Here is a 25,047-nt window from a genome sequence, read left to right on the forward strand (position 1 = left end):
TTTATTTTTATTGTAATGGCCACTAAAACTGCAACGAAAGGGAAAAAACCAACATTGAATAGGAATTTCATTTCTCTTGAAGAAAAAATTAAAATCTTGGATCGGTTGAAAATTGAAGAAAAACCAGGAGTCGTTGCAAGGACTCTGAATTTAAATGAATCAACAATTCGAACAATCAAACAAAATGAACATAAAATCCGAGAAAGTGTTATTGATGGGTCAATGGTAAGTGCAAAGCACGTTGCTCGTGTTCGCAATATTCTAATAGAAAAACTGGAGAAATCTCTAATGATTTAGATAGAAGATTGCACTCAAAAGAAAATTTCTTTGGACGGACACCTTATTAAGCAAAAAGCTCTCAAAGTTTATAAACATTTAAAAGAACTCGATCAAGATTCTTCAGAAGAAATCTCTCAGCATGAATTTTGTGCCAGTAAGGGTTGATTGAAAACTTTAAAAAGTGGTTTTCTTTATATAATCTTAAAATCCAGGGAGAATCAGCATCAGCAGATGTTGAAGCTGCCCTGAAATACCCAGCAGAACTTTTAAAAATCATTAAAGAAGGTGGTTACAGTGCAGACCAGGTGTTCAATGTGGATGAATCTGGGTTATATTGGAAAAAACATGACAAAATGCACCTATATTTTGAAAAATGAAAGATCAGCTCCTGGATTCAAAGTTTCCAAAGATAGAATTACTCTACTGTTTTGTAGTAATGCATCAGGTGATTACATAAAAAAACCAATATTTATTAACTGATCCACAAATCCTCATGCAATGAAAGGGCTCGACAAGTCCACCCTACCTGTTTATTGGCGGGTAGGGTAGACTTGTCGGTTACATCTAGCATGTTTGAAAATTGGTTTTTCAAGTGTTTTGTACCTGATGTAGAAATTACATAAAGAAAAAGAATATGGGCTTCAAAATTCTACTAATTTTAGATAACGCACCAGGCCACCCAACAAATTTAAGCCATCCAAATATTAAAATAACTTTTTTGCCACTTAATACTACTCCACTTATTCAACCACTTGACCAAGGAATAATATCAACATTTAAATCATATTATATTCGGTGAACATTTCAATTAATTTTGGAAAAAATAGACTAATCCAAACATGACATTGCCTCAAGCGTGGAAAGAGTTTTCAATATTGAATTGTGTAAAAATGATTTCTCTGTCCATTAAGGAATTACAACCCTATATGCTGAATGCTTGCTGGAAAAAAATATGGCCTGAAGCCGTTCTGGAACAAAATTTCGTACCTCCAGTGGATGCCGAGCTACGTCGTATAATAAACGTCACACACATTTTTGGTGGAGAGGGCTTTTGTAATATGGTTGAAAACGAAATTAGTGAATTAATTGATGGAGAAACAGATTTAAATGAGGAACTGGTACAATTAATAGATGGCGTCAAATCAAATGGCAGGAAAAGTTCTGCCGAAGATTCTGATTGTGATGAATCTGTTAAGGAATTCAGTTTAAAGAAATTAGCAGAAGGACTGGACTTGGCAAGAAAGTTAGGAAGTTATTTTACGGATAATGATCCCTCAATGGAGCTGTCGGGAAAAGTCACGAGACAATTGGATATTTGTTTAGCGCCATATTATGAACTTAAAAAATTGCAGCATAGTGGAAAGCAAAGTCTTATTACTGACTTCTTGATGACTAAACCAGCCAAAGTATGCAATGAGAATTATACAAATGATCTCCAAGAGATTTCAAGTGGTGACGACCTCCGGTCACTTAAAGAACATCTACAAAATCGAAATGTTATTTCTGAAGACAGTGATGACGATTAAAATATGTGCTTTATTTTATTGTGTTTAAAACATTTATGCATCATGTGCAATTTGTAATTTTTATAATTTTATACTACGTATTTGTCTCATAGTTTGTTTTCTTAATTTACATGAATTACCTGAATTAAATAAAAATATTGTTTTTTGTTGGATATGTCATTGTATATATAATTAAAAAAAAAAAAAAAGATTTCGGAACCTAACCCTACTTTTTCTATGTGATCTAAGTCTCTAATAACGCGATTTATATAACGCACCATTTCTATGGCACCTAACATCCACGTTATATGAGATAATTATATTAAAAATCCTCAGCCATAGACATGGAAATAATTGGTTGGTTAGCATATGATAATACAATGGCTGTGAGGTCCATATATGGGCAGGTATGGCACCATCTTGCAAAACTAATATAATATTATTGAGTGGAATGTATTTTTGTCTATAAATTGCATGTGTTCTCTAGCTAGTTTGCCTTTTTGCAGGATGAAAAACCGAGCCATCCCCATATGAAAGAGCTAACTCACCTTAAATTGAAAAGCTCTGATAAGGGTTCTTCATGCCACCAGTCGTTTAATGGAAACATGCATAGTAGACATAATATGGTTTTGCACATGCAAGAGAAACTAGAATTTATTAATTAAATACTTCTATATATATTTTGCTCAATGTAACATGAGCAACATTCAGAAAACATTAAATAGTGTTTCCTCCTAATTGAACAACTGCAATCAAGAAATGTGAAAGTTTGCACATGCTACATGACTAATTCTTGTGTTCATATTTTAAATGTAGCTAATTCTACTTTCTCCCTGAATGATGCTCATGTTACATTGAGTGAATTAAAGAGGAGTAATTAATAAATTCTGGTTTCCCTTACATGTGTGAAACTAATATTTACAAAATAGTAGTATGTCCTTCATGTTCCATATAGGATTCAAACTCAGATCTTTCCAACCAAAGGGTATTGTCAAAATCAACTGAGTTACACAGGCTCCATGGAACTAATATACTATAGGATACCAACCTGTCATAGACAGAAGTCACAAAATAAAATAATAAAAAAATAAATATGACTTTTATTAAAACTGACAAATACAGTTAACCAAACTCTCTTTATAGAAATGCATTTAATACTCCTTAGTTTTTAAGAGTTCACCATAGCGACAACCAATTCTATAGCATTTTAGTTACACTATATATAAAAAAAACAACTAATAATAATACATACATACATACAATACACACACATCAATTTTGGCAAAGCACAAACTAATGTTTGAGAACAGGAACCAAACCTTGGAGATTCAGTGGCAAGCCCTTAAGAAAACACTGATTGATTGAGCCAGAAAGGCAAGGCATGTGGTGAGGCTTTCTGTAAGGATAAAAAAATCAGAACTCCATGGTGGACACAGGAAGTTAAAGAGGCAGTGAAAGAAAAGAAGAAAGCATATCAAAGTTCCTGGCAAATAAGTCAGCTTGTGCTTGTAGAGAATACAGAGACAAATCTAAGAAAGCTAAACACTGTATAAAACTAGATAAACAAAAGTCATAGGAAGACTTTGGTAAGAACATAGAAAATAAATATCGAGAAGGTGGCAAGATATTTTGGAGGTTGTTGATGAAGCTCAGAAATGGAGGAAAAACTGCTGTAAAAGTAATTAGAGATGATAAAGGTGACAAAAAAACAGGAGAAAAAGATATCCTTGAAGTATGGAGTAATTACTTCAAAAAATTGCTAAATGAAACAAGCAGTGATGACAGCACATGGAAAAAAACACTGATCAGGCATGCAGTCAGGAATACATATCCATACTTGAAGTAGAAAAAGCCATCAAAAGCCTGAAATGTGGAAAGGCAGCAGGAGTAGATGATATTCAACCAGAAATGCTCAAGTATGAAGGTATAAAAGTCTTACAGTGGCTGCACTGCATAGTTCAGAAGGCCTGAACAGAGGAACGAATTCCAGATGATTGAAGTAGAGCTCTCATAGTACCCATATATAAAAAGAGAAATAAAACTGAATGTGAGAATTACACAGGTATTTCTCTACTGAGTGTTCCTGGCAAGATATATGCAAGTATACTTGAGAAACGGTTGAGAAGGATTGTGGAAGAAAAGCTTGGTGAAGAACAAGCTGGATTCAGGAGAAACAGACTGTCAGGATCAGATCTTCACTTTAAGAAAAATAGTTGAGAAATCATGGGAATATAACAAAGTTCTGTATTTAACTTTTGAAGATCTGGAAAAGGTATATGACAAGGTGCCAAGAGAGAAGCTATTTGAAATGCTACAATTATATGGTGTCAATGGGGAATTATATCAAGAAATATTTAGTCTTTATTTGAGTTGTAAGTCAGCAGTTAGAACTGAAGGAAGTACAGGAAGATGGTTTCATGTTAAATCTAGTGTCAGACAAAGATTCATATAGATAATGAATAACACAGGAGATAATGTAATTCATTATCTATATGAATCCATTATGAAGAAAAGTGATATTAAACCTGATATCAAAATTGGAGATGTTAATCTCATCTCTTTGCTTTATGCAGATGATGTTATACTTCTAAATAAATCCACTACAAGTCTGCAAGATTCCCTGACTAAAGTGAATAACTGTTGTAATAGATATGGTATGAAGTTCAGCACTAAAAAGACAAAGACAATAAAAATAGGCAGAAACATTGAAAATATCAACTGCATTGTGAATGGAGAACCTACAGAACATGTGAAACATTTCAGCTAGTTAGGCATGATTTTTAGTGAAGATGGTAAATATAATATGGAAATAGACAACAGAATCAACAAAGCTGGTATGGTAGGAAGTCAACTGAATAAATTTATATGGAATAAGAGAGAAATTAGCTAAAACACTAAATTAGCTGTATACAAGACAGTGTTCAAACCAGTATTAACTTGTGGAACTGAGAGCTGGGTCAGAAGTAAAACGCTTGACCAAAGACTAGAGACCACAGATATGAGAGTCATGAGAAAGATTAGGGGCATGAGCAGATGCATCAATGGCAATATCATATTAAAAATGAGGATATTACAAAAGAACTTGACATTTACAGCATCCAGAAATGAATTAGCAGAGATAATCTCAGGTGGTATGGTCACTTTACTATAATAAAATTATTTACTGTAATAAATCATTGGAAAGTCTCAACTAAAATGACATAGGCACGATACTATGCTAAAAGAAATTCACTGTAGCAAACTATCCACTATTACAAGTTATTCCTGTGGTCCCCTATGAGTTTGCTCATAGGGACTTACAGGAATATGCTTTAAAGAAAATTTACTATAGAAGATTATCCACTATAACAAACCATTTCTATAACTGTAATTTCAGAGTTTCTTGGTCTTTGAAGTGGACCAACAAATTCAGAGCAGTACTGTCACATCACTTAACCTCTTAACACAAAAGCAATAATATGGACTCATGAAATGTAGTCAATGCTCTCTACAGCAAACTCATGAGGGATTACAGGAATAGCTTGCAATAGTGGATAGTTAATGAGGCTTTGGATGATATTTACTATAGGAAGAGTTCACTGTATTCAGAATGAGCTCATTCATTTTGAGTATTAAAATTGCCTCAAAACAAAACCATTTGTATTAGGGTGAAAAATCCTCAGGCAATACAGTCACCATCTTATGAGGTGGATGGATTTATATGTTATCTTGATATATCTCTGAAGTAATGCTGCAGTATGTTGAAAGACATTTCCTACACTACTATATCTTTGTGAAGGCACTTTTGCAATGGGTACAGAAAGGAATCTTGCCCATCTCCTTTGAACTTGGCTATACCCATTTCACAGGAAAGATTCTTTAATAAATCATTCAATTCAGTATCCAAATATAGGAGACTTGTGTAACAGATTCAGCTCTTTATTTTACAAGAATTTCAAGAATACCTAGCTTTTGGCTCTAAATGTAACAAGACCTTGCATATAAGCATATTTTGGTATTTGAAGGTTTTCTACTGATATGAAAAACCGGTTTCTGGATTTTGTTATGAGTACATCTACAAAGGGTAGTGTACAATTTTTCTGAACTTTCCAAGTGAATGATGGGAAACATGAATACATGGCTATTGTCTTAAATCTTATTTGTGAGTAAAGCAGTGCATTTCAAAAAAAAAAAAAAAAAAAAAAAAAAAAAAAAAAAAAAAAAAAATCTGGTTGGAAAATTAAAAGATTATGCAGTTTTAGGCATCATTATATACAAGCCTGGATATCAATTCTCAATTAACTGTTGGGGAAATTTTTTTGGATTATTGCTGATATCTAGATCCTACAATTCTTCAGATGATACACAAAGAAATCTAATTCAGATATGAAGTGATGCCAGATAAACAGGATGTCACCAACATGCTAGATCCATTTAGCAGGCTCCAGTATTATTCTACAAACCATTCCATGAATAAATTACCCAAAGAGGAACAATTACAGATTAACCCACAGCAAAGGTCAAAAATATGCTCATATTCAAGTATTTGTCAAAAAAGAAAAAAAAAAAGACATGATTTTAGATCTAGGAGGAATATATGAATCGAAAATCCAAAGGGATTTTGATTCATTGTAACATGGGAATTTTCCCAGAAATAATACCTATAAAAATCCAAAGTTTCCTCAGTGGTTAACTGGCATTTAGGCTTGTATACAGTGATGTCTAAAACTGCATTCAAATTTCAATGCATCAAATTTTATTGGTGTGATTGTATAATTATTTATAAGAATACTCAAACATAGCAAACTCAATTTAACTGATAATCTGTAAATATCTGTAATAAAATACAATAGAAAATAATAGAAAAATTATATATATATATATATATATATATATATATATATATATATATATATTTATACACACACACAAAAGTATGTGTGCATATGTGTATACGCACAAGTTCTTCAGTTGAAGGGTCTTGACCTTGATGCTGATCTTGGACAGCTTCTTGATGTTTTTTGCCTCTCAAATGGCTTAAAAGATAGACTTCTGAACCAATCTGTACAGTTAAAAATAAAAATTTAAAAAAAAATTGTTGTTTTAAAACAGGCATGATTATTTAAAAGTAAATGGAAAAGAAACTTTTAACCTTAAGAAATTCATATAATGCAATATGGAATACAGCTAAAACTGCTGATTTACAAGTTTAGTGACAATAAGACACTTTACACACTAACTTATGTATGGTATGTGTGTTAAAACAGGTGTAAATGATCTTTGGTATGGCAAATAGGAGAGTTGTTTTGCGAGCCTTCTAAAAAAATAAAAAATAAAATAAAAAACTCTCTGAAATGATATTATTCAATTCATCAATTAGAGGCACCTTTAAGGAAAGTATCCTTTAATTTTCATTTTATTAAGCAGGTTTGCTTTACTCAAATAAATACAGCTGGCACAAGGAATTTAGAAAGAGAAACTTCTTTCTAAACAATCTGTAAGAACAGATGATGTCATACTCCTAAACTGAAGGCATGAAGCAGCTATTGCCATGTTTCATCTCTAGAGTGATGTCTCCAGTTTCTGTCCCTCTTCCTCTGTTCTTACATGCCATGTAGGTGGTAGCCTTGCTAGCACACTCTCTATGCCATGATTATTGAATTAGGGAGCCAGCACCTCCTCCATTTGAGGTATAGTAGCAAAGCAGTTTCTGCAGGCCAGCCATCAGATAATATGCAGGATTGAATCTGTTCATAACACTTAAAGGTAACTCAATCAGATTTATGGTTAAAAAAAAAAAATTCTTTACAAAAAAATTCCAAAAAAGAGAAAAGAAAAGAAAAACAAAAATGCGGCAACAAAACTCCACAAAACAATAAAATCTCATGTAAAAATATGTACAGAGACTTTACCAACATCACGGATTTAATACTAATATCAATAATATACACTACCACTTACAGACATCCACACCCAAATCTGTTATTTATGATTGAACCTCAGCTGGCATCCTCTATAACTACAGCTCACCAAAACTTTCTACAATACATCATGTACAATGCTTTCTACAAGAAAGAAAATGAAGGTCTGTCAGGTCTGATATCCCCCCCTCCCCTGCAAAGGTTATCAAACCTGGAATCACCTTTATATAATCTGCTTTGGCTAGACTTCCTTGCCTTATTTTGCTTACCTTCATTTGCTGCCTTTATCTCTCTCCTAATCCTGATAACTATAGAATCTGAGATTTCAGCATCCACAGTTCTGAATGGTTCCCTTTTCTAACATCAGATATCAAGCAGGACAAGAAGCTAAATTGTTTGCTATTGGTAATGATCTAACATAAATTGTTATTTACCTGTCGGATTTCCAGATAATCCTCATCATTCTTACAACCCCCTGGACCTTTCCTTAACAAGTTCTCACTCTCTCTCCCTAGTTACACTGTTTTTTTTGGCAACTCTGACATATGTACCTTGTCTACATTTCTTTCTAACACCAATCATCCATATCCCGATTAATCTCAATCTTGTATCCTATGACACTACAGTGGTGTCAACTGGGATGACTGAGATTTCTATTCTCTTTTCCATGGTCTGTTATTGCTTCTGCTTTCCTGATACAAGCACTTGCACTGATCTAATCACTAAAAATTATTCTTGCCATGCTGAGTAACTTCACCTCCATTCCATTCAAAATCCCTGATCCTCATCCAAGCCTTGGTTTTCCAACAAATGTGGCAAGCAGTCGAGATAAAAATGCAGCATGCACTCAGTGGTTCGAGTCAAAACCTACAGCCTCTCCCTCAGCTTACAGTATGTCACAGTAAAACCTTCAAATCTTTGTAAGAGCCAAATATACTAAGCTTGCCACCTACTCAAATGGCAGTTCAGCCTTCTGGTCCCATGGCAAGACTGGGCAAAACTTCTGCTCTATTATGTTTCCACCTCTCTCTCTCTCTGCCATTCTGAAAGAACAATGGTAACATTTTTTTAGGAGATGACTGATGCCATAAAGTCTACCTTATCTTTAGATATGATAGACTTTGCGGCATCAGTCTTCTCGTTCAACTCTTGTTTAGATGAACATGACAAATATTCCCTTATTATTCCACAAACCACCCTCAGTATGCCTTCTCAGCCCTGTATCCTATTATGCTACAAATTGTACTTCAGCTTGTGTTCTAGGACTGACACTCATGGTGTATTACCTTTACAAGTTGTCCATTTGACATCTATTCAAAGCATGGAAGCAAACATTTATCCAGCCTGTTCTTAAAAAGGGAGGTAAAAATCAATCATCAGTATTGCCCCATTGCTCTCTCACCTCAATACTCACAAAAGTGTGGAGAATGTTCAAAAACCAGCTTCTTCACTTAGAGATCCATTAATGGTCATCAATATGGATTCCACAATTCGCATTCAAACCTGACCTCCACACTAACCTTATCCACTGCTGGAACAGACTGCAGATAGATCTAGAAATCTCGCATAGTCACTTTTAACATTCCAAGGCATATGACCAAACCTAGTACTGCAACATTCTTTAAAAGCTGCCATCTTATGCTCTCTATCCACCTTTTGCAATTGGTTTACCAGCTTTCTCTTTGGATGTTTAATGCATGTTGTGGTAGATGTTTTCTTTCATCTCATTTTTCCATCAGTGACAGAGTAACCCAAAGCTCTATACTATCACCTACACTTTTTCTCCTACATATCAAGGATTTTCTCTCAAAAATATCCAATCTTATTCATAGGTTTGCTGATGACAGTACACTCCTCTTCATCATTTGCAAGACCTTACAGTACTGAGATGACTCAAACATCAAGATCTTTTATGGCCAATGCCTTAAACACCAATCTTCATCTTCTAGCCATTCTCAAATAGGGTTAAGATAATTTAGTAAATTTTAATACTATCAAAACCTATCACTGCCTTATTTCCTAGAAGAAATACCATACCTCATTCTCCCTTTTGATAACATTCTACTCACTAGTTTTGGGCTGACTTTCACATCTAGCATATCCTGGCATAAATACATCAAATTTGTAGCCTTTAAAACAACTTAATATTCTTTAACTTTCTGAGTAAATCACAAATTTCTGATTCATCTATACTTGCTGACAACTATGCCACATGCCTCCCTGGTTGAATTGGTCAATATTTTCTTGAGATTTAAGAAAGACCCATGACAAAATCTAAAGAAAACTTGGATCATTTCATCTACAAAAACCAGTTATCAACAAGGATTCTCTCTTTTTGTTTTTTAAATATAGGAGTCTACAGTAATATGTGTATATTTGAGTCTAAAATACTCACCTCTGAAGTTTGTCTGACTTTCATAACTTTTGCATAAATTTTTCTTTTCTAAGACATTTATTTTTTACCCTGCTCAAAATAAGTTATGAAGACATTTTTTTTTTTTATGCCACATGGCTATAGGTAGAAAATTCATCACCTGTGCCAATGACAATCATGCCCTTTTGTCCCTCACTAAAGCTGTTGGGCACACAACTTTTGTCCATCTCCAAAACAGATGATCATCTGTTCAGACTTTATCTGAAATTCATGATATTATGGTAGATCAATACTTGTCTACCATAATGGAATGTGAAACTTTGAACAGACAAATGAAATTCAAGAAATGGATATTCTTTATGTGTTCATAAAGTAGAACACATTCGATATTTTCTTAAATATTCAAAGTATATTTAGTAATTAGGTAATATTTTTAATATACATACTAAGAAATTATGCATCACTCTCAGTTCTGGGCATCATTTTCTTCATCGTTTTTTATTTTCGGACATTTTTATGTTAGTGCTCAAAATATTCTTAATGCATTAACTTATTCTGCCTTCAGCTTTCAGAATTCTGATTGTTTTATTCAGAATCAGCCATTAATGACGTCAATCGACAGAGTTAACAAAGGCTAGTGATTGGCAGAAGCCTGTTAGCAGAGACAATGTACAGGCAGTTTCGCCACGGCAACTGCGGGCCTCTCAATTGGTTACCCCATGTATAAGATGATCCTCGATTTTTGGTCTAAAAATTTTTAAAAAAAGTATCGTCTTGTACACGGAAAAATACGGTAATTTTCATGTTTAGTGATGAATGGTATGCCTACTCATTCCTTTACCTGATCATATTTGGGAGGTAGAGAAGATGAGTTTCTTTTATCAAATGATATGGGAAAATACATGTGGTGTACTTTACATTCCTTATCAATGACTTTATCTGAAATTCATGATACAAGAAACCAGATATGCAGATCAATGCTTGTCTACCATAATGGAATGTGAAACTTCAGACATATAAATGAAATTCAAGGAATGGATATTCAAATACAGGTTTCTGAATATTTACACTAGTTGAAGAATGTCATGTATACAAACTGGTGAATAAAGTATTCAATGTCCAGGGGACAGATTTCTGCAATTACTAAAGTACTGGCATTTCTGTAATAATACTGGAGACTAGTGATTTGTATGTAAAATTTTGAGAACCATTTCAATAAGTTGTTTCAAACATTTTCAAAAAGCAGTTTTGCCAGGAAAAGAGTCGAGAAGAGCATAATGACTTGGCATGGGAGAGACTTTATTCTCCACTCTCTGCATGACATGGTTTCATGGCTTTTCTTCCCAAAGGTGTGCCAGGGCAATCTAAAACTTACCATAAGGTTTGAGACAAAATCTCTAGCTTCACTCACAGTCAACACTGAATTCCAGAACATTTGCAATCCATCATCAATATGGTTAATTCTGACTTTGAAAGGGCTATAGGTAGAATATTCATCACCTGTGCCAATGACAATCATGCCCTTTTGTCCCTCACTAAAACTGTTGGGCACACAACTTTTGTCCATCTCATCCATCTCCAAAACAGATGATCAAGATAAATCATCTCCTTCTTAGCTGGAACATTGTACATTGCATGTCTCCTGTAATCTTCCACCCCAGAAAGACACCATAAGATTCTTGAAACACTTGATACCAAATAAAATGCTTCTGGTCCTGTTGACATCCCACCAATTGTGTTCAAGAGATGTGCTCCCAAACAAACACCTGTTCATTATCTTCTGTACACTATTTTTATACTCAGCTGGAAGCTGCCCTACAGCATAAAAGCAAGCCCATATACAGCCAATTCCAAAAGGGATACATTTCTATTTTTCAAACTACTGACCTACTTTTCTCATCTCAATGCTTTGACACTTAGAGAACTGTTACCAAATCAATGACCATCAAATGAGGAATTTGCCAATCAACATCCATAATAAATTTCTTCACATACATACACCCTACCGCTGGACACATGCAATGGAAAGGTATGGAGAAACAAATGCTGTTGCACTTGACATTTCCAAGGCTTTGATAGGGGTTGTACCAAAGGCTTCTCAGCAAACTGCCACCTTATTCCCTTTGCAAATATTCCTATTATGCAAATAACTGAGGTCTCTGTTATTTCACCCACTCTCTTCCTCATATAACAAACTACCTACTTTCAGTGACCTCACACTCTGTTCACAGTTTTGCTGATGCACTCTCCACCCATCCTACTCATATGACACACCTTGTAGTGCTCAAACATCTCAAGCTTCAAGTGTCTTAACATTGATCTCCATGCCATCCTGCAATAAGATAACCACCACCTAGTCAACAGCTTTTTTTCACACACAAAAAGACCTTGGTTCTTCTCTCCTTAGCTCTGAAAATGCTCATCTTAATGGCCAAAAATATGATAAGATCTCATTTAAGTTAAGGGATATTACGTCCCATATTGTTTCATAGCCGAATAAGAGACTCAAAAAGTTTCATGCCGAATATGGAAACTATATAAAGTTCGGCAAGCCCAAGCGCAAATACCTGGATAGTGTAACACTTAGGCAACTCATAGTAAGGGTGGAGCAAGCTCCATTCACTATTCTTGGTATTTACCCATAATGTGAAACCCAGCTCCTAGGAGCTATATTACTGTTCTACATTATGAGAGAAGGTCACTACCCAGACTGGTTTCAACTTTTATTGAGGTCTCATCAGTGAGTAGGTAGACCTAGATAATACCAAGTTTGTAGAGAACAGAACTTACATACCCTACTATAAGAATTGCCAAGAAGGTGTCCTAATAAATTACTAATTATATGAAGAGCCAAAGACTTCAATTCAGCGACGTGAACTTATTTAAGTTAAGGGATATTACATCCCATATTGTTGCATAGCCGAATATAGAAACTATATAAAGTTCGTCGAGTCCAAGCATAAGCAAATACCTGGATAGTGCAACACATAGTAAGGGTGGGGCAAGCTCCGTTCACTATTCTTGGTATTTATCCATAATGTGAAATCCAGCTCCTAGGAGCTGTATTACTGTTCTACATTACGAGAGAAGGTCATTACCCAGACTGGTTTCAACCTTTATTGAAGTCTCATCAGTGAGTAGGTAGAGAACAGAACTTACATACCCTACTATAAGAATTGCCAAGAAGGTGTCCTAATAAATTACTAATTATATGAAGAGCCAAAGGCTTCAATTCGGCGACGTGAACTTATTTAAGTTCACGTCGCCAAGAATAGTGAACGGAGCTTGCTCCACCCTAACAATGAATTGCCTCAGTGTTGCACTACCAAATGGGTTATCTGGTGTACTATCCAGATATTAGCTTACGCTTGGACTAGCCGAACTTTATATAGTTTCTATATTCAGCATGAAACCCTTTGAGTTTCTTATTCGGCTATGAAACAATATGGGATATAATATCCCTTAACTTAAATAAGTTCACGTCGCCGAATTGAAGCCTACGGCTCTTCATATAATTAGTAAGATAAGATCTCTCTTTGCTTAAGGGTGCTTAAGGGTCAAAGCTTTTTAACTGAGAGGAGACCTCCACATAGCCTTTAAAGGAATGCAGAGAACCGACCACGGCTTCTAACCTAATGTCCAATCCTCACCTTCTCGTGGTGCACCCTGGTGGGTATCTACCTGGATACTGAATGAACGAGGATGGGCTGGCAATTGGGATTTAGCCGACCAAATTGTATTCTTATTGGTTAAACCAAAATAAAAAATGATGGTACAACATGACAAAATTTCATGCTGGCTGAGGCGTCGCCCGGTTAAACAAGGCCCCTGTTGTTTTTGCCAGGGAACCAGGGCGAACAGCGAAAAGTCAGCTACTGGAACAAACCTGAAAACAAACCCCAACTCAACATCACCAGAGTTAAAGATCGGTACTATCAACGTAAGAAGCCTGAATGGCAAAGAAATGGAGCTAGCTGAGGAATTAGATAAGTACCAGATCGACATAATAGGGGTGACTGAAACAACAAAGACCAAAACTCGGTGAGATCTTTCTGAGCAATAAATACAAAATGTTATATTCAGGCAATGCCAATCAAGGAAAAGAAGGAGTAGTCATAGTATACAACACAAAATACGAGGCTAATCTTCTTGAATGGCAGTCAGTCTCAAGTAGAGTAATGTGGGCAAATATGAGAATGGGGAACTGGACAATGAGACTTATTTGTGCCTATGGTCCCACAGAAGATTCTACTAAGGTAGAAGTGGAGGAATTTTTTGACGCTCTAGAAAAAGCAACTGACACGATGAAAAAGGAAAAGTTGGTCCTTGTTGGGGATCTAAATAGTAGAGTAGGAAATTATTGTGAGACATACAAAAATATTTTGGGAAAATTTGGAGAAAAGAGCAAAGCTAATAATAATGGCAAATATCTGTTGGATTTCTGCTCAGGACATGGACTGGTTATTACTAACACCATGTTCCAACATAAAAATGTGCACAAATTCACATGGAGAGAAGAGGCTAGGAATAAGAAAAGTCTCATTAACTATGTTATTGTTGATAGTGATGTTTTCTCCCTGGTGCAGGACACCAGAGTGTACAGAGGATTTGAAATTGGAAGTGATCACTATTTAGTCTTGAGCAGGATAAAGTTAAATTTCATATTGAAAAGAATAACATGTAAGAAAGTTTTAAAGCGAATAAAAGTTGAGCAGCTCTCAGATGTTAACTGTAGACTAAAATACAGAAAGATTATTGAAAAGAAAATGAAAGCGTTTGAGAACAGGAATCAAACCTTGGAGATTCAGTGGCAAACTCTAAAGAAAACATTGATTGATTCTGCCAGAGAGGCATGTGGCGAGGTTGTGTGCAAGGATAAAAAAATCAGAACTCCCTGGTGGACACAGGAAGTTAAAGAAGAAAGCATATCAAAAGTTCCTGGCAAATAACTCAGCTTTTACTCTTACAGAATACAGAGACAAATGTAATTAAGCTAAACAGTGTGTAAAACTAGCTAAACAAAAGTCATGGGAGGACTTTGGCAAGAATATAGAAAATAAATATCAAGAAGGTGGCAAAATATTCTGGAGGTTGTTGAAGAAGCTTAGGAATGGAGGAAAGAGTGCTGTAAAAGGAGTTAGAGATGATAAAGGTGACATGAAAACAGGAGAAAAAGATATCCTTGAAGTATGGAGTAATTACTTTGAAAAACTGCTAAATGAAACAAGCAGTGATGACAGTACAGTGATAAAAAACACTGACCAGGCATGCAGTCAGGAATACATATCCATACTTGAAGTAGAAAAAGCCATCAAAGGCTTGAAATGTGGAAAGGCAGCAGGAGTAGATGATATTCGACCAGAAATGCTGAAGTATGGTGGTATAAAAGTCTTACAGTGGCTGCACTGCATAGTTCAGAAAGCCTGGACAGAGGGACGAATTCCCGATGATTGGAGTAGAGCTCTCATAGTACCCATATATAAAAAGGGAAATAAAACTGAATGTGAGAATTACAGAGGTATTTCCCTACTGAGTGTTTCTGGCAAGATCTATGCAAGTATACTTGAGCAACGGTTGAGAAGAATTGTGGAAGAAAAGCTTGGTGAAGAACAAGCTGGATTCAGGCCAAATAGAGGCTGTCAGGATCAGATCTTCACTTTACGACAAATAGTCGAGAAAGCATGGGAATATAACAAAGATCTGTATTTAAGTTTTGTCGATTTGGAAAAGGCATATGACAAGGTGCGAAGAGAGAAGCTATTAAATACGCTGCAGTTATATGGTGTCAATGGGGCATTATATCAAGCAATACTTAGTCTTTATTTGAGTTGTAAGTCAGCAGTTAGAATTGAAGGAAGTACAGGAAGATGGTTTAATGTTAAATCTGGTGTGAGACAAGGATGTACATTATCCCCTCTGTTATTCATTATCTATATGGATCACATTACGAAGGAAAGTGGTATTAAACCTGATATCAAAATTGGAGATGTTAATGTCAGCTCTTTGCTTTATGCGGATGATGTTATACTTCTAAATAAATCCGCTACAAGTCTGCAAGATTCCCTGACTAAAGTGAATAACTGTTGTAATAGATATGGTATGAAGTTCAGCACTAAAAAGACAAAGACAATAAAAATAGGCAGAAACATTGAAAATATCAACTGCATTGTGAATGGAGAACCTACAGAACATGTGAAACATTTCAGCTAGTTAGGCATGATTTTTAGTGAAGATGGTAAATATAATATGGAAATAGACAACAGAATCAACAAAGCTGGTATGGTAGGAAGTCAACTGAATAAATTTATATGGAATAAGAGAGAAATTAGCTAAAACACTAAATTAGCTGTATACAAGACAGTGTTCAAACCAGTTTTAACTTATGGATCTGAGAGGTGGGTCAGAAGTAAAACACTTGACCAAAGACTAGAGACCGCAGATATGAGAGTCCTCAGAAAGATTAGAGGCATGAACAGATGGCATCAATGGCAATATCATATTAAAAATGAGGATATTAGGAAAGAATTTGACATTGTCAGCATCCAGGAATGCATTAGCAGGGCTAATCTCAGGTGGTATGGTCACTTAAATAGAATGGGAGAGGAAAGATTAGCAAAACAAGTGTTCTCTGCCAGGTTGGCAGGAAAACGACCCAGAGGAAGACCAAGATATAGGTGGATTGATACGGTACAAAGTGCCTTAGATGATAGAAAAATAAGATCTGATAATGTTGGAGTCTTGACAAGTAACAGACTGATTTGGAGGAAAATTGTAGATAGGAAGTTAGTAATGATGTAATTTTTTCATGTAGTACTGTCATATCCTGTACACTCCTTGAGGGTACATGGCAGGAATTTGATGATGATGATGATGACGAGATCTCTCTTTTCAGACTGACCGTTACTCCTATCCTTTCTTGGCATAATCACATCACTTCTATAGTATTCCTAGCACTGAGAAAACTTGATATCCTCTTTAACTGGAATACTTGGAATACTGCTCCCACATTTGGGGTGATGCACGTAAACTTCTCTAAAAATTCTTGGCACTGTTCAGAAAGAGCAGTTTGATTAATTAGTAAAACTTCTCTCCTATAGATATCTCCATGGGTGCTGTTCAGCAGAACTGACATCTATCATATCCCCAGTTTCTACAAAACCTATAATAACATGAGCAACAGATGCCCAACATCCTTTTACAATTAAACTACTGATTCACAATATATAAAATTAAGTACAATCCATTGGTTTTTATTATACTATGTATCAGTATATTATAATCATCAGTTCTTTGTTTGATCTGAACAATACCATATTATTTTTCCTACAACTTCCATGAATATGTTAAACTCAATGGCTTGCCATGGCCAAGTAACTTGGTTTTATATAAACCAAATTAATTATTATGATAGGAAATTAATCCTGAATTTGAAAACAAAAAATAGAATCACAGTCGATTGCAAAATGACAGAACATGGTAATTCCTAACTAATATATATATAGTAACATAAGGTTTAATATACACCACCAAATGAACAATATATATATATTTCCAAACAACATATGTCCTGCATTGTCACAATCAGCAACACAATTCCCACACATCAAACTGAGAATCAACTTTTGTAAAATGGAAAATTTTCCTTATACTAAATATTGTGAAGAAATTAACAGTTAAATAAATTTAATCAAAAAGATTTTGAAATCAACATTAAACTCACCAGTACACTGCAGAGAGAACACATTTTTTTAGTTTCATATGGTACTAATTGAGGTGGATCATCATAATTTGATGAGTACCGACGTACACTAAGTTCAAATGCTTTTTGTCGAATTTGATCCATATTTTTTTCATGTCTACGTGCACTCTCTTCTAGCTAGATTAAGAGATTTTTAAGGTTTACATATAGCTATTCTAAATTCAATTTATGAATTTATCATAACAAAATAAATTATTATGGTTTACTGAGTCAATAAATCAATTTATGGAATTTTATTATATAACAAGGAGAAAACATTATACAGGTTGAAAAGTTTCTTTGAATCATAGTGATTTAACAAGAGATACAACTGTTACAATAAAGATAAACTATCACTTACAACCACTATTTCTTCTGCATTACATGATCATCATCGATCCAAATGACACCATTTTCTAAACCAAAGAACCTATACATTCTCATTCTCCTATAGCAGGTTAAGCAATGCCTGTCAGAGCAAAGTAAATTCGCTTCTTTGAAACCTGATTAATGCTCTGATATGGTGGTCCAACCCATACAGTGTATCATGGTTATCAGTTGCATATGTTCTGGCTGGTTTGCAGGATGAAAAATGCACATTTCTGGGAGGAAAACTGCACCAATCTCATATGAGACCGGCTAACTCACTTTCAATTTAAAATCTCTGATAGAGGTTCTTCACATCCTAGATGGGATTGTCAGTAGAGGCATGAATGCTATACATTGGGTATTAACACATTATGTCTTCTAAGTGTTGAGAAAATGTGTTTAGAGATCTGAAATGTTTGCCCAATGGGAATTTGTTTTTTGGTTTTCATTGTTGGGTGCTGCCACTTCTGAGACAGTCATAGCATTTTCCCTAGGCTTTAAAACACAAAGAACAGAGGCTTTAAAAAATGAAACCCACACAAGTGGATACCAAGCTGTGTTTAGGCCAAACATGAATTGCCAAGTTCACATTTTTGTTTTAAAACACAGTGGAGAAATCATGGGATCATAACAAAGATTTCTATTTAGGTTTTTTCATTGACCTTAAAAGTTATAAGGTGCAATGTTTTATTTCTTATTTTTATTTATTTATGACAATCCCACCTACAAAAAGGTGTAAACTGCTATCCATTATCCCATTTTTGGAATATCCCATTCAAGCTTCTGAATAAGCAAGGTGGTAGGCTCACACTAGATGAAACCCAGCAATTGCTTAACTAACAGTGATCCTTTCTCTCAATGCTATTTTTCATGCACTTCGATTTCTTTCCTATCCATACCTACAATTATGTTTTAATGCCTTCTTTTCTTCCATACCATATTCATATTCTGAATTTCACATATTCCAAACAAAAGGTAGGTAGAAAAAAAGTTTTTTTTCTACCTTCATTTTTCTATTATGATGCTTATATGTACAAAATGCATATTATGAGCTTGCTATTTTTCCCTTATAATATGCATAGTTACCTTGTATTACCCTCCCACATTGTGAAATATTCGGAAATCAGACAGTTTGCATGTGCAGGTGAATCATGGTATCATGATAAGGAAGGAGAAGCAAGAAATCTTCTGATGTTGAATTGCAGTGCAAGAGACTTCATAGAAATCTTAAAAAATTTGTTCCAGATAACTTATAGTATTTAATCTGCTGAACAAGTTACTCAATAGATAAGGATTACTATTTTGTACTTGGCCAATGCTGCTGGGTCTTAAAAATAAAGAAATTCTTATAACAAAAACAGCCTTTGTAAAAATAAAGTCCCTCCCTATCATCTATAGTATCAGAAAAAAATGCTTGCAGATGGACATTTATTCTGGAAAATGGTTCACTTATCATTTCCTGCCAAAAATACATACACACATGAACAGAAATTAACTTTCTGTTTTAAAATCATTTTGTTTGGATATAAATAATGGTAAGCGCTTCAGCCTTTCTGGGACTGATATTTGTGTGTGTATTCTTTGTGGAATGTGTACTTTAATAATGGTGCATAATCTCAGCTTTCAGCCTGCATTTCTAGGACAGAGAGCATTATTAGGTAGTATTTCCAAGACAGCTTACAGCTTATTTCAGAAATGGCAGCCAGTAACAGTAGCAAATCATAATAAACAGCAATAATAATTTCAGCTGTTAGGTCCAGGTCCATAAGTCAAAGATACTGGCTGGAATAATCAAAGAAACAGTCCAATTTTAGAAACACCAGTGTCAGACAGAATAGTATTATTTCTTTTCTCAAAATGTAAAATGAAGTAACAAATTTCTAATGCAAATGAGATATTCCCTTTGAAATCAAACCAACAGAAAATTAGACAAAAAAAAACAATCATCTGTTGCATTTTAAAGCTAATTGTGAAGACCTGAGGTTCTTCTGAAATATAAATTTGTGATATTTTAAACTGCTAAGAAAATCATTCAATTTAACACCGTTTGTTATAAAAACGGAAATAACAACATATCCAACTTTCATGCAAAATTATATATGACTTGCAATTTTGCATAGAAAGGGGAAAAGAAAGTGCAAATCATATTTATTTTCTTAATACATAATTATATTATTATTGGGTACCTCCATGGAGTCCAAAGACTCACTGCGGGAGACCCAATCCGGTCTCTCTAGCAAGTGCTAAAACATTTCTCCTGCATCTATCTTATAAAATCCTTTAAGCAATTAAATGTTTCTATCATATCCTCTCTTTTTCTCCTATCAACCAACTTCTATAGCAATCCATACACACCTTCAATCTATCCTCATAGGGCACGTTCCATAGGCCACTCCACTGCTTTCTCATCCCCAAGAAACCCAGGGAACCAGACTTGAGCGCAGTAATCCAGATGTGGGTTACTGCACTCAAGGCCTTATAAAGAGGAATAACAACTTCCCTATCTCTACTTGTTAATGTGCTCTTCAATATTAAAGTAATATACATTAGCAACCTTAGCAATATGTCCTCTAAACTTTAACTCTCTGACTACCTCATCTCATCTTCCTTTTCCCTCTTTTACCTTGCGGTGTCTGTCTACCATCACTCCTAAATCTCTAGTTTCATCTATTTCCTGGACTACTACAGTGCAATTAATGTGGTGCAATCAATGTGATACCCAGCTTGTAATCTATTTATCTCAAAATGCATAACTTTACATTTTTCAACATTAAACTGACACCCATTAACTTTTGCCCATACTGACAGTCTATTTAAATCTTGCAAACTCTGCACATCACCTTAATTAACTATTACTCTACCTAATTTTGCATCATCAGCAAAAAAAAAAGATTTTCCTTTCAGGTTAAATCCTATATTATTTATGTACAAATTAAACAGCAATGGTCCCAGCACTGAACCTTGTGGCACTCCACTAGTCACCTGTTTTCACCTCGATTCTGCCCCATCATATACCACTTTTTCTATATCTGTCCAGCAGCCACTTTCTTATCCACTTAACCAGTGTCATACCCATCCCCATTTGTTCTAATTTGTGTAAGGTATTTTGTCAAATGCCTTTGCAAAATCACTCATTTATCCAACTCAGCTGTTACTCTATTATAAAAAGTTAGTAAATTACTAAAGCATGATCAACCCTTAAAAGCCATGTTGACCCTCATACAGTATCATATTTTTATTCACCGATTCTTGAATTCTCTTTTTTACCAATTTTTCTAGTACTTTTACCACCATGCCTGAGATACTGATTGGTCTATAATTTACTACTGCTGCAGTATTAGAACCTCCTTTATACATAAAGGAATAATTTTGCACTCTCCCTTGGCACTCCACCAGAGCTGAGACTTAAATTAAACAGCTTAGTCAAAGCATTGCCAGTTCCCTTGCACATTCTCACAAAACCCTAGCCGATATCCCATCTAATCTCACAGCTATATTTACATTGAGATTATGCAATATCTTAAGAACCTCCAATTCATCTACCTGTTCCCACATTAGTGCCTGTCACATAGGTTAAAGCAGTAACCTCTAAAAAGATCTCATGCTCTCTACTACTACTACTACTACTTACTTAATTCTCCTACTACAACACTACTACCATCAATGCATTTAATATTTAGTGACACTAATGTTGCATCATTTGCCCGCCTTTTTAATTCATTTGGATCACCTTGAAAAGCCAGTACATGAGTATTAGATCTAGTAATCCTCCTCAGGCTTCACAAAATCCAAACTGAATATTTCCTACAGTCCAGTGATACTGTGAGGTGGGATCAAAAAGTATGGTGAATGTAACCAAGGGAGAGTGAAGCTGAGAAGAATCATGTGATCTCATATCCATCTGTTAGTCATGTGATAAGTTTCAAGTTGATCAGTTCACTTTGCTTAGTTGTAAATGCAGTTATTGTGTACCTGTGTTTTGCACCATTGTTGCAAAAATGAAAAGCAGCAATTGTGAATGAGTGAATAGAAAAATTTGTTTCCAACTTGGTAAGTATGCATCAGAAACTCATGAAATGTTAATAGCAGCTTACAGGAGATGGTGAAGTCATGCACAAGACTGTTTACAAATGGTATGAATGATTTTGTAATGTTCTGAATCGAATGATGATGAAGAAAGACAGGAATACCTTTTGACTTCATACACAGATAATATACTGCAAAGTGGATGAAATAGTTCAATGAAACATAAGACTGACCATTTGAGAAATTGTTAATGATCACCATATCTCATTTGGCTCAGTCCAATACATTTTGAAAAAAGTTTAGAACTTGAAACAAGTGAGCACAAAGTTTGTTCTGTGAATTTTTTATGATGATCAAATTGAGCAGCATTCAGCAATTTTGTTGGAGTTGCTTGATTGTTTTACTTCAGATCCAAACTTTTTCCCAAAACATCATAACAGTATGCAAATCTTGGGTTATGATCTTGAGGCCAACATTCAGAGTTAACAAAGGAAAAACACCCAACTCACCTCAACCAAGGAAGATGCACCAATATTTGGGTTTGCCTCTGAAATCCAACTTCTATTAAAACTTTTGTAGATATTTTCTTTTCAATGTGATACTTTCTGCTCAAAAATAAAATGATTTTTGTTTTTGATCCACGTTCCAAATAGAAATCCAGCAGGTACTTATTATTAGTTTTGCTGTTTGCTACATATTTTCTCAAAACATTTCTATATGCCTGGGAGTCACCACCAAGGAAGAACCAGCTTTTCTTTATGTCAGCTGCAGTCTCTAATGATTCAAAAAATTCCTCTACTAATTCTCGCATGAAAAATTGAAAATGTTCATGTACGACTACACTCAAATAAGTAGCAGTATCTAATTTTTCATCTGAAATTTTCCTGTATCACTTTACTTAAACTGTCATTCAAAATCTAACTTTATTTTTAGTGTTGAATACCATATTTGATCACTATTGCCTAAATATAATGACTTACTGAGAATTATTTAACCTTTTAAATCTTTTTTTACTCAGTATCTCTAGTTATATCAAAACAAGATCATCCTTTAATTCCTCTACTGATTTAACCTCTTTTCCATTAATGCCTTTTATGCATCAGTGCTATCATCTGTTGCTTCTCTTGTTATTGTTCGAGCAGATAACTTCCTCCCTATTCAGCCAGGTTTCCTGATGAACACAACAGGGCTTATTTAAATGGTGGCAAACATTTGCTCATGTTAAGCCATTATGTTTTTGTTTAAGCTACTAAGAATGGAAATTAGTCAGCCTTGATCATTAAGTAATAGGACACATCATAGGAAGATGAGGATTGCACGATGGACCAGAAGCCCTAGTCATTTTCCTGCATTCCTTATAGGCTATGTGGCAGTTGTAATTATCTAGTTTTAACTGTATGTTACCCCCTGCTAAAACCACTATATTAAACAATCACTGAGATAGCTCCTTCAAACATCATGCTCCCATAAACGATCATGTTTCAACCAAACAAAAAGATCTACTTCTATTTCAAAAAGAAAAAAAAAGACTACATAAGGACAGTCAGAAAGGAAAAGCACAGACTGCTGCATTCAGTTAAAAATCTTGTATAGAAGCAACTTTAAACAGAAGAGAATATTTTTTAAACTATTCATATGAAGTCTCAAAAAGAACATTATAATCATCAATCTTCACCCTAGTGAAGATCAGAGAAACCATACTTAAAATGGACAGCAGATGGACAACATGAATCATACATGGTGAGTCATTATGCAACCTAGACACACTGTTCACAGTACGATGGCAGTCTGATTGTTTAAGTCTATCTTTACACCTTGAACTTGTTTTTAGTTTTCTGACATTGTCAAAGAAATTCTTGAACAGCACTCTAGCCATGTTTAAAAATAATCTTTAAACTGATCCTGGTTTGTTTATATATTGTTATTAATCCTGATACTGTATGCTCAATTCATAGCACCAAGTCTCTTCCAAAAAACAAAGAAATTTCTTTTTTTTTTTCAAGCAAATTATCCATATTTCATCTTGTCGTAAGGATGCAACAACATTTTATGTGTAACAAATCTCCTAGAATTTTCTATCTGGGAGCAGTCAGTTTAATTATACTGCTTCACATTATAGCCTGAGTTACTTCATTAACTAATAAAATATGGAGAAAAACAAATTGATGAATTTTTCAAGTCATTAGAGTAAGCAGGTGACATAAGAAAATGAAAAAAAAATGGTCTTGTTGGAGATTTAAACAGCAGAGCAACAGGCACACAGAAACATAGAGATATCTTCATGCTGGTTCAGGATACAAGAGTGTACAGAGGATTTGAAACTAGAAGTGACTCTCACTTAGTTTTAAGTAGGAGAAAAATTAATATCACATTGTAAAGACGAGTATGTAAGAAAGTTTTAAAAAGGATTAAAGTTGGGCAGCATTTACAAACATTAATAAATTTAGTTTAATCCTTTATCCCAGTGAGAGCAAACAAAGTTAGCACCTGAAAATATCTTCAGGACTGAATATAGTGTTGTACTATCTTACCTTGGTAAGTAGTGCAACTCCAGGGCAACTCGTAGCAAAGGTGGAGCAAGCTACCAACGGTAGTGGCCAATCCCTTAATGCATAACAGCATAGATATCCACAAGGAGATGTGTTTTGCATTATGGGAGATACTGGGATAGGAGTGTTGGTAGCTTGCTCCACCTTTGCTATGAGCTGCCCTGATGTTGCACTACTTACCCAGGTAAGATAGTACAACACTATATTCAGTTCTGAACATATTTTCAGGCGCAAACTTTGTTTGCTCTCACTGGGATAAAGGATTAAACTAAATTTATTATAGTCTATATTACAACATTTACAAACA

General features: G+C 34.8%; 1 protein-coding gene across 2 annotated transcripts in view; it reads right to left on the reverse strand.

Moving 5' to 3' along the window:
• Window positions 1-25,047, reverse strand: part of ssp3 (SCAPER domain-containing protein short spindle 3) — a 460,137-nt gene that overhangs the window by 172,162 nt on the left and 262,928 nt on the right. For both annotated transcript variants that reach the window (XM_090403385.1, XM_090403386.1), the window contains 2 exons: window positions 17,779-17,934; window positions 6,724-6,825 (listed from right to left, as the gene is read on the reverse strand). In XM_090403385.1, coding sequence (XP_090259511.1) covers window positions 6,724-6,825; window positions 17,779-17,934 — 258 coding nt within the window. The remainder of the gene's footprint in view (window positions 1-6,723; window positions 6,826-17,778; window positions 17,935-25,047) is intronic.

Source organism: Typopeltis vanoorti, chromosome 14 (genome assembly GCF_054136105.1).
Source record: "Typopeltis vanoorti isolate ZY-2024b chromosome 14, IOZ_Tvanoo_1.0, whole genome shotgun sequence".
NCBI lineage: Eukaryota > Metazoa > Arthropoda > Arachnida > Uropygi > Thelyphonidae > Typopeltis > Typopeltis vanoorti.